The sequence below is a fragment of the Thunnus albacares genome, chromosome 22 (assembly GCF_914725855.1).
Source record: "Thunnus albacares chromosome 22, fThuAlb1.1, whole genome shotgun sequence".
Lineage (NCBI taxonomy): Eukaryota > Metazoa > Chordata > Actinopteri > Scombriformes > Scombridae > Thunnus > Thunnus albacares.
Window position 1 is genome coordinate 8,759,463 of NC_058127.1, and position 27,536 is coordinate 8,786,998.

At 38.8% G+C, this 27,536-nt stretch overlaps 3 protein-coding genes across 3 annotated transcripts; 2 read left to right on the forward strand and 1 right to left on the reverse strand.

Annotated features, from left to right (window-relative positions):
* Nucleotides 1-1,728: 1,728 nt before the first annotated feature.
* Nucleotides 1,729-15,144, forward strand: lpcat4 (lysophosphatidylcholine acyltransferase 4). The gene is made up of 13 exons (XM_044341781.1): nucleotides 1,729-2,239; nucleotides 3,915-4,278; nucleotides 6,552-6,664; nucleotides 7,596-7,656; nucleotides 7,974-8,032; nucleotides 9,498-9,532; nucleotides 10,719-10,773; nucleotides 11,115-11,197; nucleotides 12,035-12,160; nucleotides 12,303-12,459; nucleotides 13,097-13,189; nucleotides 14,004-14,139; nucleotides 14,849-15,144. Exons 1-13 carry the CDS (start codon nucleotides 2,144-2,146, stop codon nucleotides 15,019-15,021), a joined length of 1,551 nt encoding a protein of 516 aa, XP_044197716.1. The 5' UTR covers nucleotides 1,729-2,143; the 3' UTR covers nucleotides 15,022-15,144.
* Nucleotides 15,145-15,683: 539 nt separating this feature from the next.
* LOC122973969 (serine/arginine repetitive matrix protein 2-like) lies at nucleotides 15,684-23,638 on the reverse strand. The gene is made up of 8 exons (XM_044341780.1): nucleotides 23,558-23,638; nucleotides 21,658-22,313; nucleotides 21,476-21,573; nucleotides 21,180-21,355; nucleotides 20,608-20,745; nucleotides 20,108-20,200; nucleotides 19,272-19,373; nucleotides 15,684-18,331 (listed from the first exon to the last, which is right to left on the reverse strand). The coding sequence occupies exons 2-8, from the start codon at nucleotides 22,302-22,304 to the stop codon at nucleotides 15,800-15,802; spliced, it is 3,786 nt and encodes a 1,261-aa protein (XP_044197715.1). The 5' UTR covers nucleotides 22,305-22,313; nucleotides 23,558-23,638; the 3' UTR covers nucleotides 15,684-15,799.
* Nucleotides 23,639-24,578: 940 nt separating this feature from the next.
* nop10 (NOP10 ribonucleoprotein homolog (yeast)) lies at nucleotides 24,579-27,108 on the forward strand. Its single transcript, XM_044341311.1, has 2 exons — nucleotides 24,579-24,805; nucleotides 26,682-27,108. Exons 1-2 carry the CDS (start codon nucleotides 24,752-24,754, stop codon nucleotides 26,820-26,822), a joined length of 195 nt encoding a protein of 64 aa, XP_044197246.1. The 5' UTR covers nucleotides 24,579-24,751; the 3' UTR covers nucleotides 26,823-27,108.
* Nucleotides 27,109-27,536: the final 428 nt, after the last annotated feature.

Genomic DNA, 27,536 nt, shown 5'->3' on the forward strand with positions numbered 1-27,536 from the left:
AGAAAGTGATGTTCGGTATCTCAAGATAACGATATGATTAAATACAAGCAGCGGTTGTGCAATGTGACAATATATCGTGAGACGTGGTTGATTCTTTTTCACATATTTTGTAATACTGCTCATATCAAGATGTCCTTTTTAATATCTGTGGTTGTTTTTATGTCATTGTCGGTTTTGCTGCACATCAATGAACATATCTGCTTCATAGCAATATTTAAAAAGTACAGGAGTTTTGCATCATTGTTAATACTGATTTTATCCATATCATGAGATAACTGGAAGAAAATACTGAAGAAGTGCTGCAACGTTATTATCTTGAGATAATAAGATCAAAAAGATGTTAGAAGTAACCATCATTGGGCTTCCATATAAAGCAGTCCTACAATACAAATTGTAAGGCTTCATTCAGTTCAACCAGAATTAAATCATATTTCTGAAACATATACTTCTCTTGACTTTCTTCTGTTCCTCTCTTGTTTTTGATTCTTTCTCCTCTTTCTGCCGTTTAATTTGCTTATTTATGGGTGTGTGTTTGTTCCATGAAGGGAGTTTGGTATTAGTATCAGTAAAAACACCCTGGATAGAGAACAATGGAAGTCAGGTAGGGCAGAGAGCAAACTTGACAGGTAAGTAGCAGAAAGCTCATGCTTGAGTACATATGAAAGGTGGGAGTTAACACAAAATTACTTTGTCCAACATGTCAAGACATGACGAGAAAAAATGTTTAAATTGTGGGTACTTTCATACGCACATTTAAGTTAACTTGTGTTTGCTGGTAGTGATGTTTTTCCCACTGCATATCCCAAACATAGCTGTGATGGCTATCTTGGACATGCTATCCCTAAGAAATCTTGTTTTTGTGTATTTCTTACTGTACATTTGAGTGAAATTCTTTTTTATGTATCAAGTCAAATTGGCCAGTAAATTAAAAGAAACATTCAAATTAAAAGAAAGAAAGTCAAGGAATCCCATTTTCAACACAAAAGGTTAATCATGAATGAAAAGGAAGGCACGATACAAATAAAAAATACCATAATAATAATTCATTAAGTCCAATAATTAAGTCAAAAGTTTTAAGATTGGACTTAAAATAAAAATTATTATGAGGCATTGTATGTAAATGTTGTCATTTTATGTCAGAATTATGAAAACAAGTCAAATTTGACTTAAATTCTCACAATTTTAACCTAGTAAATAAAAAAAAAAATGTAATCAGTATCTCATATTTTTGACTTACCATGAATATTTCTATTGTTGTCATTTATCATTTAATAAGGAACTTAGCAAACTTACAAAACAAAACTTACTTTTTCAGGGAGGCTTTTTTTAATAGTAAATGTGTTGTTTGTCAAGTTTCTATCCCTCTTTTATCACTGTTATTTCACTTGTTTTTATTCTACACTTAATCTTAATCTGTTCTGGAAAGCACTTTTCAATTGTGTTTTGAAAAGTACTATATAAATAAAGTTTACACTACTACTACTACTACTACTGCTACTACTACTACTACTACTACGACTACGGCTACTACTACTACTACTACTACTACTACTAATAATAATAATAATAATAATAATAATAATAATAATAATAATAATAATAATAATTTTATTTTCCTGGCTGAAATGGGCTTCCATACATGCTCCCCAAAAAGTCCTGGGATAGTGACATTGCCCATCACCGGACCGGTTTGACTCGCCCAACCCGCCCCTCAGTCGGGTGGGCCGGGCTGTCAGACTGTGAAGGGGCGGGACAGGTGAGGAGGAGAAACTACAAGAAAGAAAGCATGGAAGTTTCTCTGTTGAGCGTCTGTGTTTCGCCGTGTGGGGGGCAGATACCGTCTGTTTTTAAGTAGATATCGTTGTATGGTGTTAATTTAACTGTGTTTTGGGCGTAATACGACGTAACCGTTACGTTCAATTTTTTAATCTGACTGCGCGAGACACTAACGGTTTTCTAACAAAGTGGAGACTGTTGAAAACAGTTGTGACAACCAAGTAAAACTTTTTTTGCGGACATTTTTTTAAACTTTACACCTTCCTTCAATTAATTAGAGCGTGTTTATTCTTTTGTTTTAATTGTTTTGTGGGGGGAGAAAAAGTATTTTTAAGGTGAACTTGTCCGTTAGGTTTGTTTCGTCGCCATGGAGAAGGACGACTGTCACTCAGCATCAACGTACAACGAGTATCCACATCCGTTCATTCACAACGTGAAGCTGACCAGAGCTCAGAGGATCAGGGTAACGTTCAAATTAAAGCCTAAATATTTGATTTTTGTTGCTTAAAAAATCATGTAGAGAAGCAGAAAGTCATATAATAAGAGACGAAGGTCAAACAGGCTGTATTCGGCCCCCAAAATCTGCCACCTGAAACCAATCAGGCAGTAATTTAACCAGTGGTGGAGAGCAATTAAGTTCATTTACACTTAAGTACAATTTTAAGGTACTTGTACTTGAGTATTTCCATTTTAAGGTACTTCATACTTCCACTCCACTACATTTCAGAAGGAAATATTGTCCACTACATTTAGTTGACAGGTGTAGTTACTTCTCAGATTTAGAAAGCAAGAAGAAAGAAAAATATTGAGGATTAAACCAGTAGTTTCCAAACTTTTTGGCTCTTAACACCTGTGTGTAGTTGTGGCTCCTTATCGTATAGATGTTTGACTTGTCAGCACCAAATAAATAATTGTTTGAGGCCCAAAGAGGTCAAACTTTCCAATGTTTGACAAGAAAAGGGGCTGATTGTCTGCATAACGAGTACTTCTAATACTTTGAGTACATTTGGCTGATAATACTTAAGTAGGATTTTAAATGCAGGAATTTTACTTGTAATAGAGTATTTTTATAGTGTGGTATTACTACTTTCACTTAAGTAAAGGATCTGAATACGTCTTCCACTGCTGAATTTAACTGGCAAGAGTTGAGTTTGTCATCAAAACAGACTCCTAACTTATTAACACTTTAATGCCAGTGAGATAATGATGCTTAATGTATATATAGTCAACATTTCCCTTTTTTTTTTTTATAATCATCTAAAACCATTTCATTCACGCCTTGTTTCGATTTTTCATTCTCACATGAAAGCTTTAACTTCAGTAGGGAACAAAGAGTCTCTTCACGTACAGTATGACTGCGGTGCTTTAAGCAAAACAGACGAGCTGTAAATGTTTCAGGAATAGAAAGCTCACAGACATGACAGATGATAACAACAACAACAACATACCACACATTTACATAACTCGATTATGACATCAGTAAGGCTGGACAACATGGCCGAAATCAGCATCCAGACAGTAATGAGAAACATTTTTCCCACGCTAGTATACACCAGGAAATGGCAAATGTATGCAAAATTGCATATAAAACCACATTAAAACTGATGTTAGTTTTTAATACACTTTACATGCAATTTCTTATTTGGACAAGAACTTTTTAAAACTCCTGAAAAATAGTTGACATCCCTACATATCATAAGTCCAAAAATGGTACCCATCTGAAAATGAATATGCAACTATTTCGATAATTAAATAATTGTCTTTTTTTATTTATTTTTTTTTTTTTTAAAGCCTAAAATTTGCTGGTTTCAGCTTCACAATTGTGAATATTTGATGCTTTTATTTGTCATACATGATAGTAAACTGAATATTTTTGCAGCTTTTGTTTGTTGGTCAAACAAAACAAGACCTTTTTAAAGACGTCACCTTTGACTGTGAGAAATTATGACGGGCATTTTTTACTATTTACAAACATTTTATAGACAAATGATGAATCGATTAGTCAAGAAAATAATTAGCAGATTCATCGATAATGAAAATAATCATTAGTTGCAGCCATAGAAGTAAAAGATTCAGTTTCTGAACAATATGGTATTCAGTCATGTTGTTAAAATGGTTTCTTCCTCTTTAATCCTCAGGGCATCATCCTTGGCAGCATCCTCTTCCCTTTACGCATCACCCTGGGCACCCTCCTCTTCCTCATCATGTGGCCTCTCGCCCGACTACGACTTGCCGGCCTGTCTGAGGAGGAACGCTCCCGGCCCGTCACCGGCTGGCGGTGCTGGCTCCTCCACCCGATCATCTGGTTCCTGAGCCGGGCCGTCTTCTTCTTCCTGGGCTTCATGTGGGTGAAGGTCAAAGGTCGCAGGGCGAACCTGAAGGAGGCGCCTGTGCTGGTGGTGGCGCCGCACAGCGGCTTTCTGGACATGGTGGTTCTGTTTCCTACTCAGCTGGCGACGGTGGTGTCGCGGTCGGAGAACACGAACATACCCGTCATAGGAGGTGAGGGGCTGACACACACACACACACACACACACACACACACACACACACACAGATGATCCCACCTCGTTTGTTGTAACAAGCTCTGAAACTGCAGTTGGATCATCTGACTTTGCCGACACGATTAATTGATCAACAGAAAATTAATCAACAACAATGCCGATGATTAGTTAGTTAGTTACAACTTCTGAAATGTGAGGATTTGATGCTTTTCTCTCTTTTTATATCATTATAAAGTGATTCTTTTTGGGGTTTGGATTGTTGGTTTAATAACACAAAACACCTGAAGACTTGAAGGAGACTGAACACTATGTTTAGGTTTAAAGGGCCCAACAATGAGTCCAGAAAATAATCATTAGATTAATTGAAAATAAGGAAAATAATTGTTAGTTGCAGCCGTGTGATTGAGGGAGGAAACAGAGACGTAGCTGAAATGCTAACAAAAAGCCTGCAACTAATTAAAAACATTAGATTTCAGCATGTCAAAGGATTATTTAAGCACTCTATGTCTGCCAGAGAGGAAAAGGTAGTTTATAGCTTTTTTTTTTTTTTTTTTCTAACCTTAATTTATTCAGCTGAGTTCTGAGTGCTCTCTTTTCCAGGAACACCCTGATCACATTCACACAGTTACACATTCATACCTGGAAGCTGCCCAGTTCAACCACAGACTGATCTGCCGGCCACTGAGCCACCTCAGTGGTGGTAATGAGGGAAAAGGGAGGAGGGGGGGGGGGGGGCACGCTTATGTGGAAATCCGTTAAATTAAGATGCAATATATGAATGCAGGAGCTGACATCACGTCTACAGTAGAGATAGAAAACTCCATTACATAACAGGCTGACGCTTCTCACAGCTGATACAGCGAGTACAGTTTGTAAACATAGGTGGGGAAATGACACACACACACAGATATGCAATCATTTCCTGTTCGGGCTCTTTTAACGGTTAGCAAGTTAGTTATTCTGTGATTTAAACGTCTACTACAAACACTGCATTACCTTTCAATGAAACAGCTGTTGTGTTTTGACTTTCATGTGTGTTCTCTGGGATTAGCAGCGTGTTCAGGTAAACATGTCGTGTTTACGGAGGTTTTCGAGCTGCAGGCTGTTCGTGCAGCTCAGGTCGGGTCTGTCTTGTCCACCGCACAACCCTATATCAACGTTTGTCTTGTTGAAGGATCAGTTTTTCGGGTTTGGCAGCTTACAGTAACATATATCTGGGTTCTTTATCCTGTTGGTCGTGCATCCCACCACACAGCAGCATTTTTCCATTGTTTGCTAGCAGGCAGAGGTGAGGAGGAGGCGCCTTCACGCAATACAAAGTCAGTGGAGAGAGATGAGTTGTTTTCCCCCTCGGGGTGGGTTGGACTTAAATGCACCTATGAGAGGGGAGAATGATAGAAAGTAGCACAAAAAGAATCACTCTTGCTCATATCTACACCTGAAAACTAATGTTTGTTTTCTTCGTTGAATAAATAGTGATAACTTTTCCTCTTTAGATTCTTTACCTGTTTTTTTTAAAGCGTTTCTGAAATGTTCCTCCTCCTCTAGTCGAGGGTAAGCAGGTGTAAATGACATAGATTGTTTGACATATATTCAGTGTGGCCTGTCACACACTGTGCAGTCAGATATGAGATGTCTTTTGACTGTACTCTAGACAAAAAACATGTTTTCGTTTTTGCTTTTTGTGGGTTTTTTTGTTTTTTTTAATCAAACTGAATTCATTGGATGGTATTTTTAGAAATTCATGTGAACTTAAAACCACTTAGATTTGCATACTCAGCGCATGAAAAGTTTGATCTTTCCTCATTTGCTCGTCCTTTCCTTGTACTGTATCTGCTTTACTTCCCTGCAGCGAGAATTTGAAGGGTAAAAGTGGAAAAGAGGAGCTGTAAATCAGTCTGGGGAGTTTTCGCCCTGCAGAAAAACCACCTATCAGGCCTGGATGACATAATGTTTTACCCCCTTTTTTTTTAATCCCCTTTTTTTAGTGGTTTGCTGGCAGAAACTGTGCTATGTGATCATAGATGGGAAATCCTGCCCCATGATGTCCAACTATGAGGCAAACAACCAGGAATAATATTTGGGAATAGGGGGGGTCTAAAGGGAATAAAGTATGTAAGGAAGCTCAAAGATAAACAACTGACTCACTCTCTTGGCTTCTGCATCTAATCTGCTCTGCCTTCTTTGTCACTTCCTGTCCTTCTTTCTTGCTCTGGACTCCTCCCCTCAGTTCTGGTTCTGATTTTTTTATGTGTGTGTTTTGTGTGCCAGCTCTCCTGGAGTTCAACCAGTCCGTGATGGTGAGCAGGAAAGATCCAGAGTCGAGGAAAAAGGCCGTCGGCCAGCTCGCAGAGAGGCTGACCTCTAACGGCTACTGGCCGCAGGTGAGAAGATGTTTTAGGATTGAGAAGATATGTTTATTTAGAAGAAATACAGTGAAAGTGGTGTCATCACTCTATTAACTGCCTCCATGGTGGCAGTAGTCTTCCAGCCTCTTTTTAAAGGGGTATTCCACTAATTTTACACATCAAGATCAGTTTACTTGTAGTGAGATGTCATGAGCCTCTGGAAACCATCTTTTATGGCTTTGGAGGACATTTTTCATGTCTAAGAAAAAAAATCCTTAATCCAAGTTAATTAACCATTCAAACTGCATTATGGGAAATGTAGGATCCTGTGTTCTTGGAATTCTTACCCATTTTATGATCTGAAAGTCAGGATATCTTCTGTCTGTTATTTCCCCAAACTTTTTAGAAGTACAATATGAAATCATTGGAGTACCAATTATTTTTATTTATTTTTTTTTAATAAAGAAAATGATAGTGTTACCATGGTAACGCACTATCCAATCATCAAGTCAAGATGATGCCAGCATTCGCAGCTGGAAGCTGGAGCAGAAACAGAAAAACAAGAAAGCTGAATGTTCAGCTGACAGACCTTGAAAATTTAAGAACGACCTGAATAAAAATGAAAATATAATAATAAGAAGAAGAAGAAGAAGAAGAAGAAGTTGCATTCACTGTTTGCTTTTTTGCTTCAGGCTCAAAGCAAACAGTTGAACAGGATTAGATTCAGTTTTTAGGACAAACTTTCAGTGGACAAACTGCTTATTGTGACTTTAATTACAGTTTGTAAATTGTAAAGCTAATCTTTGTTCAGTTTTTATGTTCATTTCAGTGAGGAGGAACAGAAGGAGCAGAGCATATTGAAACCAGTTCCATATGTACATACCCACAAGGGCCAGATTCCCCTTAACACTGTCAAAAAAAAGACAACCCTGTAAATTCATCTGCTTTTTTTCCATTTCTTGGTTAGATGCTGATGTTTCCTGAAGGAACTACCACTAACGGCAGTGCTCTCATCAAGTTCAAACCCGGTGAGTACAGGCAGCCTGTCAAATATACACATGAAAACAAAAAGAAAAAGAAAAGAACAACCTGTTTTCTGCCAGCTATTGTGCATTTCTTCACGTCCCCTTTGCTAAACTGTATGAATGATGAGTCATGAGAACAAACTGATCTGATCCAGTTTTTCTTGATGTCTCTACAAATCATTCAGGAATGAGCGGCATGACAGGAAAGAGGGTGTAGCAGCTGTTTGTTTTGCTACTGGATTAACCACTCTCTCCTCTGCAGCGTTAACCCATTCCAGTCTCTCCTCCCTGTCTCATTTTTCCCTTCTCGCTGTCACCAGGTGCCTTCCTGTCCGGAGTCCCGGTCCAACCTGTTCTGTTGCATTACCCCAACAAACTGGTGAGTGTAGTCACTGGGGTGGCACGTTGATCTGCTAGTTGGTTACAACATCCAGTAATGGGGAAAAAACATCATAAATACCAAACAAACCACATAAAAACACAACACTTACTTCCGAGGTGTTTTTTATCCACACACACACACACACACAACTTAAAGCTACGGCTCTGTAAACCTTATTTCATCACAATTGAGGTATAATTTCATGTAAATGAGGTCTATTGACAATAAATTCCAAAAAGTAGTGTAAATATTGTGGTAGTTGTTGGAAGATGTAACACAGAATTGGGTGATAATTTATACTTTATGCTTTATAAACAGTCAAACGAGATCGGGTCAATTTTGACCTGGGAGGACAACCGGTGTCATTATGTGCTGCCATTTATTAAGGAAAAAATAAATAGTTTAAAAACAGTACTCTGACTAAACTTTTACACATACCAGTCTGTGATAATCAACATATTTTCCTCTGATCTTAAATATAATTAAAATAATTGATCATTTCTGCTCTTTTTTCACTCAAAAATTAGGTATAATTTCATGTAAACGAGGTCAGTTATCCACAAATTCCACAAACAAATGTGGTATTGAGTTGGAATGAAGTTGTCTAAAAAGATGTAACAAAGTATTGGGTGATAACTTATACTTTATGCTTTATAAACAGTCAAACAGTCCGGGTCAATTTTGACCCAGGAGGACAAAAGTTGCACAGTCAATAGGAAGGTTAAATTTGGAGGCCATAATTTCAGGGTCTCAGAGTTATAAAACTTAACTAAATTTAACTAGCTACATCCCTTTTTTTTAAAAAGTAAGTTAATCATCACAAACAAATAAAAGGCATTTAATTATTCATTTATTTACAAAAAGCTAAGAAAAGTTTTGCCATCACCTTTTGCTAATGTACAAAAGCTTGAAAGACTGTCCTGACTGCATGATTTAAAAAAAAAAAAACAACAGGAGCAGATTAGAGGTTATCTTTGTTTGTTTCTCAAGTGATGAGTAATAAGACTTGATTTATGTCAAGTCCTTTACAAGTACACAACGTTAGAGATAATTTATCAGACTAGACGCTGTCAGACCAGAAACTATGTCATTAGAGCAGCACTCAAACTGCGTCCTCCCTTTTTTATAAAAGTTGAGCAACCTGTATCGGTAGCATAACAATGAACATACAGGAGCTGCTTTGTTCCGTGACTGTGCTGTTTGTTTGACTCATTTGTGTCTGCTCTGCATTCCTGCTCACATCTTCTTCCAAAGATCACTAGCGAGCACTATCTTAACATTTTATCAGGCTGTAGTTGTGTTTACAAACATGCTGTAATAATTTATCCAGGCCAGTGTTTGCATACTGGTTCACATCAGGTTGTGTTATCAGGGAATGTGACAAATATTTTTTTAAAAACAACTCTCGACTCAGGATGTTGTTAAGTGTCCACTGATTGATTAGTCTTCATATCTTCCTCAGGATACCGTTCGCTGGACGTACAAAGGAACAACCTGGTTAGTTCTTACATTTTCATCCTCAACATTTCTGCCAAACATGTGTTAATGTGACAGTGTTTTAGTTCATCGCTCATGACATTAGGGAGTTGAGTAAACTTGAAGAAACAATTATAAACAGCTTCCAGGACTTTTCTAGCTCTCTCAGTTGTGATCTGCTCGCAAAAAAAAACTGATTTGTCAAGAAAGTTGATTTCTTTAAAGAAAATCAAGAGGCAATAGTGACTAAACCTGAACACATTTTGTGAAAAACAAAGCTCTTATATTCACTGTGGGAGAGTTTTATTGTGTCCTAACATAAACAGGAAGTGCAGGATTTTCATTTCTGGCCTCTGCAGTCTTTTTGAGTAAGCAAATTAAGAACTGTTTGCAAAAGTCTGGCCTCCGTTGACTAGTGTTGGGTGATAAGATGATACTGTGTATGTATACACAGCGTAAAACAAAATAAACTTGTCAGAGTTCATTTGTTGTAGATATCTCTTTAATATCTCATGAGCGTACTGGACCATTGTGGGCAGTGTTGTAAATCACTTAGTAGTGCTGTTTTTATAGTCCAGTTACATTTTTATATGGTTTTTACACCAATGTGTGCGTTTAATATGTTGGATTTGCCAAAGACTGAGATCCACGTCTGTTTATTTTATTGATTACAGTATGTGTTTCTCAAAGTCTAGATATAAACTAAAATAAAATGGCAAGTAGTCCATTATCAGACCAGTCAACATGTATGCATTTCATGTACCGGCTCACATTCAGACATCAATGCATGTGCACACATTTTACACATTTTATTAGTATTAAGAGTATTAAAGGACAACTCCGATTCAAAATTTTGATAATTTATCATTTCAGTCAAGCAAGGAAAATCCAAAAATACATTTAGTTGGCTGCTGGTCAGACTGTTTGGGCAATTTTCCAAAGATGATCAGCTTGTGTTCTGTTAAACTATAATAGTTCGTCATTTTTATTAACATGCAATCAGCTTTAAATGAATACATAAAAGATTAATCATGAAAATGATATGTTGACATCAGAATGATCTTGCAGATTACCACTATGACAATATTGAACACCAGGATTTTGGAAAGTTGCAGGCTATATTTTTTCTGGAGCAGCATTTACAAACTGACATTATTGGATTTTTCTGCATTTCTGAAACTATAATATCGGCTCTTTGTCCGTTTAGGATCGAGGCGCTGTGGCACACGGCTTCACAGCTTTACACCAACGTGACTGTTGAGGTGAGTGACTCCACCAGATCCTTCGCCGCACAGATCAAGAATAGCTTGACAGCTGCTGAAAGAGCGATGTGAGAATGTACTCAGGGTGTGTTTGTGTTTGACATCGGTGTCGGGTGTGGTTACGAGTGCAGCAAAAGCACTACTGACCACCTTTTAACAGACCTGAAACTTTCAAGTCGGTATTTTTCAGCTCAGTGTACAGTTATTCTTTAAGTTTTGAGTGTGTGAAAATGAATCTTTTGTTTCTTGTCTTGTAAACTTGTGCCTTCACTTTCTCACTATTACCTGCTACCATGAATAAAAATGAAAATAAACAAAGGTTGCTTTTTATTGTCCTGCAGTTCCTGCCGGTTTACAACCCCTCCCAGGAAGAGAAGAACGACCCCAACCTTTACGCCGACAATGTTCAGAAACTTATGGCCGAGTGAGTAGCGCATTATAACGATTGTTTATGACTTAGATCAGCCAGATTGCACCTTACATGCAATCAATCATATTTTAGTGGCTGTTTTCACAAAATGACTATGAATTATGAGCAGGGGAGCGACTGACAGGCATTTATCTGGGATTTCAAACTGGCAGCTCCATTTTTTTCCTGTGATTAGTTTTGCCCCTTTTTCATATTGTGCACCTGCTGTCATTTGGTACACTTTAATTTTCTTTTGCCCAAATCATAGGGGACAAAGTAAACGGTGTTGCTTTTATGTGTTTCATTTATTTTTGGTCCACGTGGACGAATTACAAATGAAGCTACATCACATTGTTCACACAAAAAAAACCCAGCTTTTATGATTTGGGCAACATGTTGGTCCTCCTCAGACTCTGAATCCAGTTCCTGTATTTTTAACTAAACATGGTGGACGTTTGTAAGATTTAAGATGTCACTTGAGACAGAACATAATTTTATTTCAAACAGATATCTACATTTTAGCTTCGTTCTCGTCCCATTTAAACCTTTTGCTGTTTTTCAGGGGGTTTTTTATGTTTTTTCATGTTTTTAGTCCACAGCTGGTTTCATACTGCACTCACCTGTCCGTAGGAGTGGAACAACAAGGTTAAAAGCACAATAGTTTGAGTAGACGGGTTTGAACACAGGATTAATGTAACAATAAACCAGAACTTCCCATTTAAAAAAAAAAGGTGGGGGGAAAAAACTGCCATCATAACTGGATAACTGGGCTCTTCCGGCAGCCAACATACAGTAGAGGCTGTACTGTGTATTGTGAGTGATGTCTAATGTAGTTTTTCTGCTGTGCTTCAGGGCCCTCGGAGTCCCAGCTACAGACTACGTGATGGAGGGCCGGGTGCCTGTCAGTAAACTGGGCGGTCTCTCTCTCCCGCTGGAGTCACCTGTCAGGAAAACACTCTCACTGCTGCACAGAAACGGGTAAGAGAGGATCTGTTTTCCCTGTTTGCTTTTAACTTAAGTCCCTTTTTTTTTTTTAGTATTTGTCTTTAATGACTGTAAAAATGTGTTTTCCTGTTCTTCCTCTCTTCCTCACCCTCTTCTCTCTCTCTTTCTCTCTCAGCCTGGGAGCGTCTGAAGTGGAAGCAGCATTGGACAGGATGATTGACAGGTGTCAGTCAGGAGCTCAGGGGTTCAAGGCCAGTGCAGAGGAGCTCGCCGCTATTCTGGGACTAACTGATAGACAGACAGCCGTCACTATCTGCGGCCTCTATGCTAAGGTACAATCACTCTTTGTGTGTGTGTGTGTGTGTGTGTCTATTAAGATAAACTGCAGCCAAGAGGGAACATCTCACTTTTTGTAGACAACAGGTGCAGCAAACTGTCCGTACCAGTTTTATGGCAGTCATGAGGGCGAGCTGTTGGATATGAGGCAAATATTTGTTTTTCACCAGAGGCTTTGTGAGCTATGGTCAGATCTGGAGAAGTAAACGCATTAAATTACAGAGTGCCGCCTCCCAGATGAATCCAAAGCAGATTTTCTGCTACCAATAACTTTACTCAGAGCCAAAGCATCAAACCCAACGAACCTTCAGATGTTTTGTGATTTTTTTTCTTGAAGTTTGAAAAGCTAAAAAAAAAAGTGATACAGCTCCAGTAGCCTGAAAACATTTCTCTACACATACATGCATGATCACTGGTCAAGAGACAATGTGTGTAGAAACTAAGAAAACAAGTCATATGATTGGTTGGACAAATTGTTCTGGGTTTTCTTTTTGGAATTTATTGATTAGCAAATCAGTTTCTGCTCTATCCACAAGTAACAAAGGAGGGGGCGAAAAGAGGAAGTAAAGCAATTAAGTGTAACTTGGACCTAATACAATATATGAAATATTTGATTTGTTTGTTTGTTTTCAGGATGAAACAGTCGACCTCAGACAGATCTATCTGAGTGTTGCTGCTCTGTCTGGATTTGTTAGTTTCAAGTCGCTCCTTCACACTGCGTTCACTGTGAGTATTGTTGTTTTTATCAACAGCAGTTACAGTATTTACATGTCTGATGACTGTAACCTGTTGCCAGAACAGCTACATCAATCGATTAGTTGATCAATAGAAAATTAATTGCTAAATATTTTGATAATAGATTAATTATTTTGAGTCATTTTTAAGAGAAAGTGTCCAAACATCTCTAAATATCTTTAGGTTATTGATTGTTGGACTAAAGAAGATGTTTATGAACGACACCCTGGGCTTTGAGGAACAGTGATGGACAGTTTTCACCATTTACTGACATTTTATACTTCAAATGACTCATAGATTAATCAAGAAAATAATGGACTGATTAATCGATAATGAAAATAGTCATTAGTTGCAGTCCTGGTTCACTGGCTACTTTTAAATAATATATATTTCTCCAATCTCAAATCACCAGATTCTGCAGAGGTTGATAGAGATGCACCGATACTCAAATGGGTCGATCTGGTATCTGATACCATTATTTTAATAAATAACAACCAAGACATACAGCTTATCAGTAAAACACTGTTATAGACTGATAACTCAAAGCCCGGGTATCATTATCAGGACTGAAACTTTTTTAAATTGTATTTCTGCAACACATTCAGGAGCACAGTTTGACTGTTGGTCATATAGTCTGAACCGATTCCTAAAAGGAAAAACAAATTGAAAATATGAATCATTTAATAAATGTTTTTCCTCTTTTTAAACTTTGCATGATATACTTGAGTTTGTCTCCAAAATGCTGCAAATCCACACTAGAAGAGAAGCAGTTCGTTATAATAATAAACGTCTTTTTGCTCTTCAGCTGTTTGACGGAGACGGCAGAGGCAGCCTGCGTGCGGAGGAGCTGTCAGACCTCATGGGGGCGCTGCTGGGCGTCCCTCAGCACAACACGGCTGAGCTTTACACCGAGGCCTCCAGTCAAGGCCGACTTACTGAAGGTGAACGTCTGTGAGGATTTTATTAGCATAACCGCTGCTGTTTAATCCATCCTGACGATTTATGGCGACATATTAAACTGACTGTGAACTTGTTAGGACGATCAGTGTGTGAGCTGTCAGGTGGAAAAACACTCAACCAGGGTCGGTGTCGTTTTATTTCACAGACAAAAGCTGAACATTCAGGAGCTGAAAAGATACAGTTTAGTGTTTTCATCTGTTTAGATAATTTTATTATTATTATTATTATTGGCATCAATGTTTGCTGCCTTTTTGAATATGAGCAGCTCACACAAATACATGTTCAGAAGCATAATCCTGTAAAAATGACACATTAGCATTAGTGGAGGCTTATGTTTACAATTTAGCTTCTCCTGCTTAATCCTTAATCGTCTGTTCTGTTTATTTTTGATTACTAATTTTGTTGATATTGTTTGTTATTGTTACAATTATTGGCAGCAACAGCCGTCAGACGATATTCAAGTGCTGGCATTCATCTTGCCCTCAAGTGATAATATTAAGTCAACAAACCTGTTTCAGTGTTGTTTTAAGACACAGCTGAAAAATAGTGAACTTGTCCTTTTAATCTCACGTCATTGTTAATTAATTATTAGCTGATGGACACTTCAGTAAACAACCATGTTTCATTATATGATAGTTTAGCGTTAAAGCACTTTGCCCATTACTTTTCTCTCTTTTCTTTTTTACGCAGACGACCTGCTGCGAGCGCTGACGTCCCACCCGACCTATCAGAGAGTGGTGAACGAGCACCTGCAGCCCGAGGAAGGGTCGGGCTGTCCGCTGGCCAACGGGAAGGCCGTGAACAACAATGGAAAAATGCTTGACAGCAACGGATCGCTCCACTACAACAAGAAGATGGAATGAAGACCTTTTTTGTTTTGTTTGTGATATTAAGTGAAAGTCTGATTTCTCTTTTTACAGTCGGGTACAAAAAAGGTTTATTATGATGTACAAGCGGCAACAGTACCGACCAAGCAGAGTAATCAGCAACAGACGATTGTATTTTTATGTTTTTGTGCCAGGTTATGTGTTTATATATTGATGTATTTTTAAAATACTCGTCACTGTAACATTTTATAACCATCTTGCTGACTTTGAGAAGCCGAAGAACGACTTAACTTGTATCTAAATGCTAAAGTGGATTTCTGAAGTAAGTAAGTGTGTGTGTGTGTGTGTGTGTGTGTGTGTGTGTGTGTGTGTGTGTGTTTGTGTTTGAGGACTTTAATATGTGTGTGTGTGTGTGTTTGTTTGAGGACATTAATGTGTGTGTGTGTGTGTGTGTGTGTGTGTGTGTGTGTGTTTGTTTACCAGTTTGCCTTTTTTTAAATTACTCTCAAGAAATCTTGTTTACATGTTGTTCCAGAGGCTGTAAAAAGCAGTCCGTTACTGTAAATGTCTTATTTATCAAATACCCTCTTATATTAAGGGACACATTTGTTAATCCAAAAAGTTTATTTTATGTAAATGAATTATTCTGACATTTTTCTGCATTTATATTGTTTAACATTTAATTAAACTGTGAATTCTTTTAAGTGCTGTATGGTTTTGTTTTGTTTTTTTCTCCGAGCGTCACATTTCCTGCACTCATCATAACATACTTTTGATTTTCTTTCCGTCTTGTGTCACATTTTTGATAACCGGATCACCTCTTTTTCCTTTTCCCGTTTTTCTTTTCCGCTCGTCTGGCTGCTGTTTGTCGTGTCCTTTTCGTCTTACACAAGATAAAATCTTCGTACTTTGCGGGCAACTTTACAAGAAGCCGCGTTCGTCCCCTACAAGAAAAACGGTCCCCTCTGGTTTCCGCTACGCTGTGTTCGTCTTTTGAAGGTCGCCTGCCTGCATCGTTTTTAGCAAACTCTTCCTTTATGTCGCCTCCCACTGACGCTGGGCTTGAGATACAGCCAGATGTGTCCGCCTCGTCCTGGTTTTCGGCCTCATCGTCACGCGTCTCATTTCCCGTCTGCTCTTCATCTCTCTCAGACTTCACCTCGGTTTTCTTTCTTCTTGCTCTTTTTATTGGACTTAACCTGTGCGTCTCTGATTCAAGCTCGGCCTTGTCACCATGTCTTTTCGCCGGGCTCGACGTGACGCCTGGATGTTCTTCCTCGCTTATCTTTTCTCTTTCACCGTTCACATCCGCCGTCTTGTCTGGACTTGTGTCTCTCCGCCCGGACGAGCGATGTGCTGCTTGTGTCGCCTCGTCGTCTTGAGTTCCTCTCATGTCCAACATATCAGGTTTCTCCGACTTCCTGACTCGTCTTGTGTTGCGAGTTGTTGACCTTAAACTGTAAAAGTCATGAGATTTGTCGCCGTCATTCACTGTTTTCATTTGTCGCTCGCAGGTTTTTACAGAAAGTGGCTCATTTATCTCGTTCAGCAGTGTTTCCCCTGGCGACTCCTCAAGACTACCTTGATCATCCTTTGAGTCTTGTGCTGATTGAGTCTGAACTCTTGGGCTCGGCGGAGAAGATGACGCCTCCTCTTCGGCCTCGCATCCACCCGAATGTGTCTCATTAACCGTCTCGCTTTTCTGGTCTTCATCTCTCCTGCTTCTGCTCCTCTTCTTAGGACTTGAAACTGGCAGAGCCTGCGGTTCACTTACGTTCTCCTGCTCGTTTCCTTCTGGTTCGACTTGCTTTCCTCTCTTAGGTGAGGACTTCGTCTCGCTTCTCTGCGTCTCTGAGTGTTTGTTTTTCCGTCTGGCTCTAGTTGACGGACTTAAAACTGGACCCAGCTGCACCTTTTCTTCGGTAGCTGTGCTCCTAGTTCTTCGCCTCACAATACAGGACATTCGGACCGCCTCCTCTTCTCTATTTACTCTCTCCTTACTCGTCTTGTCTTGTTGTGTTTTGGTTAAAAGAGCGTTTTGTTCCCCAGTTTCAGCGCAGACGTCAGAGCTGTTGGCCTCACGCTGATCCCCTGCGAGTTTCTGACCTTGTTTCTCGTCCGCCGTCTCCCCAGATTGTTCAGAATTTATTACGTTTGTTCCTTGACTCTCCTCTTTTTTACGTAATTGCTTTTCTCCTGAGTACCGTCTCTGTTTTTCATAAATTACCTCGTCCTTCTCTGTGGTCGATTGAGTCGTTTTCTTAATGTTCTTCTCGCTGGGTTTCTTCTCTTCTGCTGTTTCTGTTTTGTATTCAACGAAGAGTCTTCGGCCTGATTGTCTCTGACTGCGTCTGATCAGTTTGGCCTCTTTTTTCTCCTCCTTCTTTTCAAAAGTCTTTTTAATCATCCCTTTTTCTTTGTTTGGTTTCCGTGTCACCGATGTTCTGACACCTTTTTCCGGATCTCTCTCACATTTCATCTTCGTCTCTCGCCGCTCTCCTATCCTGAGTTCAGAGAAGACGCCGGGGGTCGCTGACTCTTGAGGAACTTGCAGTCGTTCTGGTGGCTCTACTGTCCGTTTTTCAGGCACCGAGCCTGATATATCGCCACCAGCTTGGGGATCACGGGAGTCCTCTACAAAAGACAAACTAGCTGGCACAGGAATTGCATAGTTGGTGTCGTCACTTTCTTTGGGTGGGGTGCTGAAGGACTTTGGGTTTGGGGGGCTGTGGTGTTCCTCGGCCTCTCTTATCTGGGCTGGTGGCGGAGGCAGGAGGTTAAGTGTTTTCAAAGCTAGGAACCTCAAAGATGGAGGCTCGAGTGATTGCGGCGGGCTGTCGGTCAACGAATCGGCTCTGAAACTGAGCGCAGGATCCTGACGAGGGTCCTCCAGCGAGCCTGAAACCCTGCAGCTTGAAGGGGACTTGGAAGCAAGATGATCTCCAGATAAAGATCCATCCTGGAGCTTCTGGGACAACTGAGCCAACAGGTTGTTTGAAAGGTTTTTGAGGGACACCAAGACGTCTTCGGACTCATCTTGACCACCGTCCGCTGCAGGAAGTGTAGCTGCAGGTGCCGCCACCAATGCATCACTGTCTCCTGCCGTCAACTCAGAAGTAGGACTGGTGTCTGGGGAGGTTTTGGCAACCGACAGCAGAGATGAAGTGAAACTACAGTCCATGAAGAGGGAGCCACTGTGACGAAGAGGGCTGCAGTGTTCTTCAGGTAACGGAAAGCTGTCGTTCTCCTGACTTCCAGGTGTTTCTTCTAGCAGGTGTGAGGGGAGGAGAGGAGAGCAGCAGAGAGCAGGTTGAAGTGATTGCTCCTGCAGAACCGCCTCCAAAGTCTGCAGACCAAGATAAAAAACAAGATGACAAGAGCAAAAAATATTAGTTAAATGGCTCTTTTACAAAATTGAATTGTTGCTGAAGCATTTCTCTTGATGCAAAAAGACTTTATTGCTTATTTAGGAATATATATAGTAGACTGTAAGTGTCCTTTGTGGTTTACTGGCCTAAAAAACCAAAACACACTAACTACACTTTTGTTCCACACTGAGTAAAGATGGGAATCTTTTTGACAACTGGCTGCCACATAAAAATAAAATAATGTTACAGTAAAGTGTAATTTGTGTGAAAACAGCACGAAGAACCAGCAGTAACTACAAAACTCGAGCTAAAAATACGGGCCAAGCCACGGTAACTGCACTCTCATTACGCACATACAGCATGTGATTAACATTTTCTCTCTACTTACAGTGCACGGGTCATCTGTTTTTGATTTCTTTGGTGTTATTTTGTGTGTTCTGCTTTTGTCTTTTATTTAAAGTTGTTCATTTTAAGTCCCGAGTGTGTGAATGAATCATGCTGTTTGACTCCTATTTTACATTGTCATAGTGTTGTATTGTTTTATGCCTGTGTAAATAAATATTTATTATATAGATTTTTATAAATATTACATAAGCTAGTGTATCTGCATGTTTAGGTATTATTTTGCTTCTATGGCAAATATTTTGAGGTTAATATTATCAGCCTAATAATTAATAAAACTAAGGTATTACAGTTTCCTTCTCTTGTGCAATTTGCCAGCAAGCCTTTTGCTTCTGTAGCACTTTTAACTACCTTTACATGACAGTAAAGTCCTCCTGAATACTGTCACACAGCTGTACATTGCTGCTGATGTTAAGACTCGAGAATGGCACAAATATCAAAGCTGGTCTGCTCTTCTGATCCTAGATGAACCTCGTGCCCCAAAAGGCACCAAAACACTGATTTATCATACTTCACCTCTTCCTCTTGCTCTTTCAGTGGAATAAAGTCAATGGCCTCTGAATGGTCTGAAGAAAGGAAGGAATCAGTATGTTCTTCTATGTTCAGAGTTGACGCCACCTGACAGAAAGAGACGAGCACAGATTGAAAAAGCAGAGACATTAAGACCTTTTTCTTGAATATGTATATATATATATATATATAGTCTCTTAGAAAGCAGCAAGACAGCGAAACAAATAGCTGAAAGTTTACTTTGAACCTCTATCGGCCTCAAGATGATGCTATTATTTGTGTATTATAATGACACAACTACTCAGAGAGAGATGGATGATGGAGATGGCAGCAGGTTGATGGGATTAGTAAATTCAAAGAAGATTCAAAGTTTTTTTTTTTTTTACAAACAAACAGAAGCTTTTGACTTTCTAAAGGACATTTTGGACGCAGTAGTGAATACTGTGTGTCCTGCTGCGGTTCAGACCATCAATAACGAGCACACAGTGGCTCAGTACTTTTTTGTACAGTAATTTTTCATGTCTGTCTTAAAACAATAGTCACATGCCCAAATGAACGAATGAATCATTCCTCCTGTTCAATGTGATGGAGGACAAAGTCAGTCCTTGTTTTGAGTAAAAGTTTATCTGAAGGTAAAATGATGAGATTAAAATCTTTCTTTGTGTCTCACCAGACAGTATGTTCAGCTGTATTGAAGGGTTGTAACAAAAGAGAGGGACTTTGGCTCTAAGAAGACTTTAACCTTGAAAGATATTAAATTTATTTGACTGATTTGGACGACTGAAGCCTCATAGTAAACTTTAAAATACTTTTTTTGCACTTTTTATTTTTTTTATTTTTACCTGCTCTTGTTCTTCCAGTGCAAGAAGATCGATGGGAGCTAGACTGGAAGAAAGGAGGGAATCCAGGTACTCTGTGTCCAGTATCAACCCCACCTGAGAGAGACAGACGAGCAGAGACAACAAAACACTATCATGTCTATAATGACTATAATGACACTGTGTGTGGTGTCTCAGATACTCAACACAGTCAAAATAATGTAAAAAAAACTGACATCGTGACATAATAAAGTCACCCAGATGATGCAGTCTTTTAAAGCAGATTGCATTTTAGTTTCTTGATGCACAAAAATTAAACCCAGTAGCAGAAAACAATATTGATATAATGACACAGCAGGTCGGGAATTGTTGCTGAGAAACACTCTGCTGCTCTCTGATTACATGGAAATGAGTTGAGGGGAGAAAATCAGAGAACAGCAGGTCGCAACAAAAACAATCCGCTTCCAAAACCTCGCCGGTCGTGATGTTTCCGATGTGTAATAATAATGCTGCTGATAATTTACCCTTTTGACGAAATCCTCGTCCTTGCACAGCTCATCCAGATACTCCAGAAACGAGCCGTTCTCTATTTCCAGTTTCTCCTCCTCCACGTCCCTTTCTTCCTCAGTTTCATGCGCTTTGGCGTCCACATTCTCTTGGATCTGGACAGAGAGAACATTTAGTTGATGATTGATCACCTATTAGATTTACAGTACAAGCACAACATTTCACATTGTAGAGTTTTGTTGATGAAATGATGAAAGATTCAACATTTTCTCTTTTTAGGTTTTCTTGCTCATGTTTCTTTCTCTCTCTCATGTACTTATACTTATACATTTGTGCAAGTGTGTGCAAATATATTGATTTATTCTACTGTTGAATACCTGGACATATACTGTAGTAGAAAATAATAAAAGCAATTAACTGCAAAAAAAGAAATATTCAACATTTTGATAAAGAGGCAAAACTACCTCTATACAGATTTTCTTCTAAACAATAAAAATCTTAGAGTGAAATCTTGCCTGCATGCATCATTTATGACATTTCCACATTGATAGATTTTTCTACATTTTAACAGTAAATCACATCTGTGCACCTCGGGACTGAGGGCGTCCATGATCGACATGTAGTCCTCGAAAGCACAATTTGCCAGAAATTCCTCGTCCAAAGGCTCAAGAAACGTCGGGGAGGTCTCAGACTTTGTCGTGTTGTTGACGCTGTCGTCTGCTTGTAGTTTTTCTTCGGCAGACGTTTCCTCTCTGTGTTCTTTCTCTGAGAGGACACACAGCGAAAGGACTCAAATTAGGGAGAGAATAGGGACTGAAATGTGAACTCAATATTCTGGAGGGAGAAAAGAGCGAAAGATAAAGATGTCTGTCATGTTTCTGTCACCTTCTTCTCTACAAATCTTTGACCTTTGACCTCCTGACTTGCACTGCTCTGCACTCTGTTCCCTCCCTGATGCTGCAGACTCTGCTCTGCTTGGTAACCTGGAGTCAGGCAGGTGATTTAACTACAAACAAAACCATTTATAGTTTTTAAATGATTATTATTATTTGCTGTGTATCTCTTACAGGCCTGGAGTGCAGGGCTGATGGATGGGGACGCTCTCCGGACACACGCACCAACTGGGACAAAACTGCGGCTGGGGGAGCCTGAAGCGAGCAGGTGAATCTGGGCTGAACCAGGGCTCGGTCGGGGTGCTGACTGGAACCAGCACACAGGGACTAACACCAAACCTGGAGTCAGGCGTGACGGAGAGGGGGCTCATATTCAGCCAGAGGGGGTCTTGAGGAGAGCAGGAGGGGAATACAAGCTCTGGGAGAAGCGGTGACAATCCCATCTGGGGGGGATCAGGGGAGAAATCCTGGAGGCTGAGAGGAGAGGGGCTAACACCTGGCAGGAAATGTAAGAAAGAGGGACTCCCCTGGTGCTGGACGGGGCCCATCGGGGTTTGGTTTGAAGCCGTCTGTGTCTGAGACGTCCTGTGATCTGAGTTCGCTGCTGTGCTGCGGAGCAATTCTGCAACCGTGGCAGGTTTCTGTGATGCCAATCCATCCGTCCTCGCCTCACGGCTGCTGGTTTCATTGCCGCTGGTGTTTAGTTCTGCAGGAAACGGTCGGTGATAACGTGGAGGGAAATGATATAAGGGCAGCGATCCTGACTGCTCTTCTCCGTAGTTTAGGATGACCTCAGGCGGAGTAAACGGCACTGGATCCATCCTGGTTAACTGTCAGGAAATATAAATGGAAAATCAGGGTGTTAAATATCAGCAATTTCCAAGTATACAAGCATACAAGTACTGAAGTAAAAGTACTCGTATGGAGAAAATGGGGCTGTGTCTGATATATTAAATACATTTAACAAAGTACATGACTAAGACTGATGAGTCAGTGCATAAACAGGATTTAATTGTTGTAGTTGGAGCTAGTTTGGGCATTCAGTATTCAGAACTTTTCTTTAATATTTGTATTTTTGTAAAATATAGGAGAGTTTAACCTCTTTGGGCCTCAAATTGTGTATTTATTTGAAACCATTTGAGGGAAAATGTTGCTTTTGGTGGAACTGCTAACAACACAAAGACATCTGAGACATGACAAAGACACACAAATACACACTGCAGTTTAATTTATAAGCTTATCATTATGTTATTTTATGTAAAATCTAAAGCTAAAGATGTCAAATAAATGTGGTAGAGTAAAAACTACAATATAAATAAGTATCAAGTAGAATAAAATGAAAATACTCAAGTACAAGCACCTTTAATTGTACTTAAGTACAGCACTTGAGTTACACTTCACCATTGCATACTACAACTAAAATATGAGCAGTGAAAATATCTTTACAGGTCTGACAGTATTTCTGAGTGTTTCATAATGCTTCTCCATGAGCCTTCAGTCTTTTCTGTTCTCTACAATCAAGCTCCACAGCAGAAAATCAAGCTGAGAACATACTGAAAAAAAAAGACCCAGGAAACAATAGTTTTGATGACTCATTCACTGAATAAACTGTATTGTGCATCATCTGATGAATGAAATCCAATAAGAGAATACAATACACTGTGGTGTAATGAGGAAATGCAGCTTTTATGTTGTTAACATGGAACAATCAGGCTCATTTTACCTCTTATTTATATTCATTAACTTTTATAATTCCAATTAGCTTCTTAAGTGAACAGTTTACTGCATATGTATGAAATAAAACTGTACACATATGAAATTGTCTGTCATCAAAAATCTACGTGTTCACACTGCTGCACAGATCATTTGACACTATTTGAAACATTGTGTTGCTCTACTGACATTATGTGAAAGTAACAATCAAAAATATTGACCACATCTGTATCCTGCCTTCAAGATAAAAGTTGTGGCTGTGTGTTAACATGAAAAGTGGTACAAACTGTGTCACTGCGAACAAAGGAAATGGTAAATAACACATATTGTAGGTCAATCAGATAGTTCTTATCAGTCCTACCTCTCTTCAACAAATCCTGTAAAAGTGTCTTCAAAATCAGTTTGTATCAGCTTCTGTTTTAAATATAAACTTGATTCTTGGTTTTATTCTGTTTACTTACAAATAATATTCTGAATATAAACATTCCAAACTAACTAAACTCTGTCACACAAACTGACATTTATTATTGTTTTGTTTATTTTAATTTAATTGTATGTTTTTAATTATAGTATAGCAGATATATTTTTTATATATGTGTACTGACTCAAATAGATTATTTACAGCTGCAGAATAAAACAACCAGTAATTCACATACATGCTTAATAATTATGTCTCATATGGACCCTTCAATTAGACGACACATCTGATTAGACTGTATTGAGATATTTTTGATTATGAAGTAGCATAAAATGATCAGTTGAGACTATTTTTTGATATATTTATTTGAAATTTCAATCCTTGAGCATTTGAAGTAAAAATATTACATTTTCTTGATATTTTATCTATATTATTATCAAATGTAAATTTAAAAAAGTTCTATAGTTAGGTCACGTGATGACAACTCATCTCCATGGCAACTGAGCAAACCCCACTGTGTGATGTGGCTGAAAGTCCCCAGAAGAAATTTAGTAACTAAAACATAGTAAACAAAAACCTCAAGTTTGAACATAATGGTGAATGAAATGTTTGATTTTGTATTTTGGGACTATTGTTTTATATTGTTTGTTTGAGGTAAAATGATAAGAATAACAAACTAAAACTCCAACCTGCACCTTTTCAGTCAATAAAGTTTCTTTCCTCGTTTATTTGATATAATCTGTTATGATTGATCTATTCTTTGAATTGATGAATTCTTTTGTAAAACTTTTAAAATAAGGACCGAATAAAAAAATAAAAATAAGTGAAATTATGTGAAGAATTACTGTTATCAAGGTCAAGAATCAACCTTTAAGCTTAAAAAAATCCAGTTTTGCAGAGACAATAATTGAAATACCTGTTATTTTTTAAGACACTCAATTTCCCAGAATGCTACGCGCCCCACACGCTAAACCGGATATCCGGTCTGCTACCCAAACGAGGAGAAACTTCGCCGCACGTGGAAAACGAGGTGAAAACGGACGTGTAGCCTGCACACTTTTTGTTTTCTCGATATAAAAACGACCTGTTTGATATTTTTTTTAGCCTCTGAAGCTGTAAAACAAGAATTTCGTCGAGATGTTTCTGCAGTATCACTTAAATGAAAACGGGGACAGAGTCTACACCCTGAAGGTAACCTTATGTTTACATCCCTCAAATCCAACTAATTCTCTATAAATATGTTTAGCTTCATTATTAAAGTAATCACACTTTAGTCTGCCAGTGCTGAATTTTATCTGAATAAATGAAATCGTCTCTTTGCTTTCAATCGACGTGGATACAAGTTGGTATAAACTTAGCTAACAGGGACTTGAGACCGTTAGCTTTTGTCTTGTAGTTTTCTTATTAAACTTAAACAAAACTTCTCAAAATCAAACACAGAAGAAAATAAAACGGTTGTCATCAATGTAAGCCTAATCAGCAGTCTTTCCATTTAATCTATTTCAGTGACTACTACATGAAATAACAACAAAGACAGTCTGATATCTTTGGCTGTACTGAACGTTATTTTAATGGTCATTAAATTAAAGTTTCATCACATATCCAACACAACAACAACAAAGCTCGTCTTCATAGTGCTTGCAAGCAAAAAAAACCCCTCAAAATATTCAATTTATAATGATATAGAGAACAGCATGCAACAGTTTCATACATTTATTTCATAAATTTAAATAACATCTCATATATAATGCTGGTAAGTTTTCTGCTGCAACATTTGCTTTCCCCCCACAGAGATTTTATTAAAAATCTAATCTAATGCTCTTTATTATTTCCCAAAGCCCAAGCTGACCTGTTGTCAAATGTCTTGTTTTGTCAGACAGTCAAATACCCAAATATATCCAGTTTATCATCACAGAAGACAGAGAAAACCATAAAATCCTCACATTTGTGAATCTTGTACCAGTAGATCTTTGACATTTTTGCTTAAAAAATTACTAAAACAATTATTTGATTATGAAAATTGTTGCAGATAAATTTTCTAAATAGTTGCAGCTCTACTTTGATTATTGCTCTGTCATCACTGACAACTGTGAGGTATACACAGTACATATCTATAATTTATCATCTGCTTTGTAACCTTGGTGACAAGAGACTGCTGCAGTGTTTCATAGCGGGGGCATACCACATCTTCCAGACCCAACAAACACACAACGCACATCCAAATATACAAATAACCAGGACAAGAAGACAATCAAAACCAAAAATTTGCACAGATGGGATCGAATGTGGGACATGGGCCTGTCATTACTCAGCCCATAGGCCATGACAAAAACAGGAAAAGACACCAAATGCCAATAAATACAAGTTATTTATTGTAGTAAAGAAAACAAACTGTAAGGTAACCTCGAATATGAGATGCGTTAGTCAGTGACGTCAGTAGTGTTCACGTGGATGTGTGGAGTAAAAATAAAACAAAGGCCAAGGCGCTGGCGGGCAAGAGAGCGAGCCAAGCTGGAAGCTGAGACGTTTATATCATGTAGAGCACTTGGCTCCAAATCTAGTTGGATTACTGCGATCGGCTCGTCTGGCACCTCGAAGACAAACCTGAGTAGACACAGTAACTGACAGAGCACACAGCAGCAGACAGGAGCCGTCATAGGTCATACTCACATACACGATGAAATTGAATAAAATAAAACAACTTATACGCTTTAATATACATAAAATTTAAGCATGACACAAGATAAAAGCATTAGAGGTTAAAATAACCTCTTTCTAAAGTGATTGTAGACCGTTCCAAATATGTGCCACATCGCAATCTTGCATACATATTACACAATATGCAGATACATATTCTAAAATACCAAATACATCCACTGTTTTAATGATAATCTGTCAGCATACAACGATTTCTGGGATAAATCAAATTTGAGAATACTGACATGGGTGTAAACCTAAATGTGATATATTATTATTTCAAAACATCTTTATTGTTCATATCTTCCAGCACTGAAATCAACTGAGCTTTTTTTTAATAACCTTCTGCTTCCTTCTTTGTCACCAACAGAAGGTGGCACCCGATGGGCAGCCCACCAGCTCGGCCCACCCGGCCCGCTTCTCCCCGGATGACAAGTTCTCCCGACACAGGGTGATGCTGAAGAAACGCTTCGGTATTCTGCTCACCCAGCAGCCCAGACCTGTTCTGTGAGCGAGAGGTGGAGAAAGACCAAGGACAGATGGATGGATGGATGGATGGACGGAGAACACACAAAGAAACAACAGAAGGATCAAGGCGAAGACGGGACCGTAAAGCCGAGCAAAACTCTGGATCACAACTTGTCAAAGTGCAGTCGGGTCATATATTGCATATCAGCTTCAACAACTAGGATGTTATAGATCTTCTTTTCATGTGTCACAGTTTATTGTCATTTATATGAGGTTATTGTTCTGATTTTTGTATTAATGTTGAATAAATATTCGGTTGATTGACTTAAGTCGGTTGTGTCTGTGTCAATAAAATAGAGGCTGGTGATAAATTGAAGGGTAAAACTTGAATAAATGAGTGAAGGAACACGTTAAATGCAGATACTTCCATGCAGAAGCACCAGATCTCATCCCAGTTAAACACTTATGTGACCAACGTGTTTGACAGCACTCTCTGCTACCATCAAAACACAAAATGAGTGGATATCTTTAAAAAGAAAGATGTTTGTCCCTCCACTAGTGTCCAGAAACTTTGAGAATTTGTGCTAATATTATGGCTACCCAGTGTGTTACTAATACACCTTACTTTAGTTTTTCCTTTAATTTGACGTCCACCTTTATGTTTCTATCTCCTCGTGGAGCTTTGATGCGACAGGATGCCCCCCAAAAAACTGAAAGAAAAAACATTATTTATAGACTGCAATTTCAGGCCTCATCC

Coding starts and splice junctions, on each gene's coding strand:
- lpcat4 (XM_044341781.1), top strand. CDS start 2,144: ATGGAGAAGGACGACTGTCACTCAGCATCAACGTACAACGAGTATCCA. Junction 2,240..3,914: donor CCAGAGCTCAGAGGATCAGG/GTAACGTTCAAA, acceptor TTTAATCCTCAG/GGCATCATCCTTGGCAGCAT. Junction 10,774..11,114: donor ACACCAACGTGACTGTTGAG/GTGAGTGACTCC, acceptor ATTGTCCTGCAG/TTCCTGCCGGTTTACAACCC.
- LOC122973969 (XM_044341780.1), bottom strand. CDS start 22,304: ATGGATCCAGTGCCGTTTACTCCGCCTGAGGTCATCCTAAACTACGGA. Junction 20,746..21,179: donor TGGACGCCCTCAGTCCCGAG/GTGCACAGATGT, acceptor CTCTCTGTCCAG/ATCCAAGAGAATGTGGACGC. Junction 20,201..20,607: donor ACGAGGATTTCGTCAAAAGG/GTAAATTATCAG, acceptor TGTCTCTCTCAG/GTGGGGTTGATACTGGACAC.
- nop10 (XM_044341311.1), top strand. CDS start 24,752: ATGTTTCTGCAGTATCACTTAAATGAAAACGGGGACAGAGTCTACACC. Junction 24,806..26,681: donor ACAGAGTCTACACCCTGAAG/GTAACCTTATGT, acceptor TGTCACCAACAG/AAGGTGGCACCCGATGGGCA.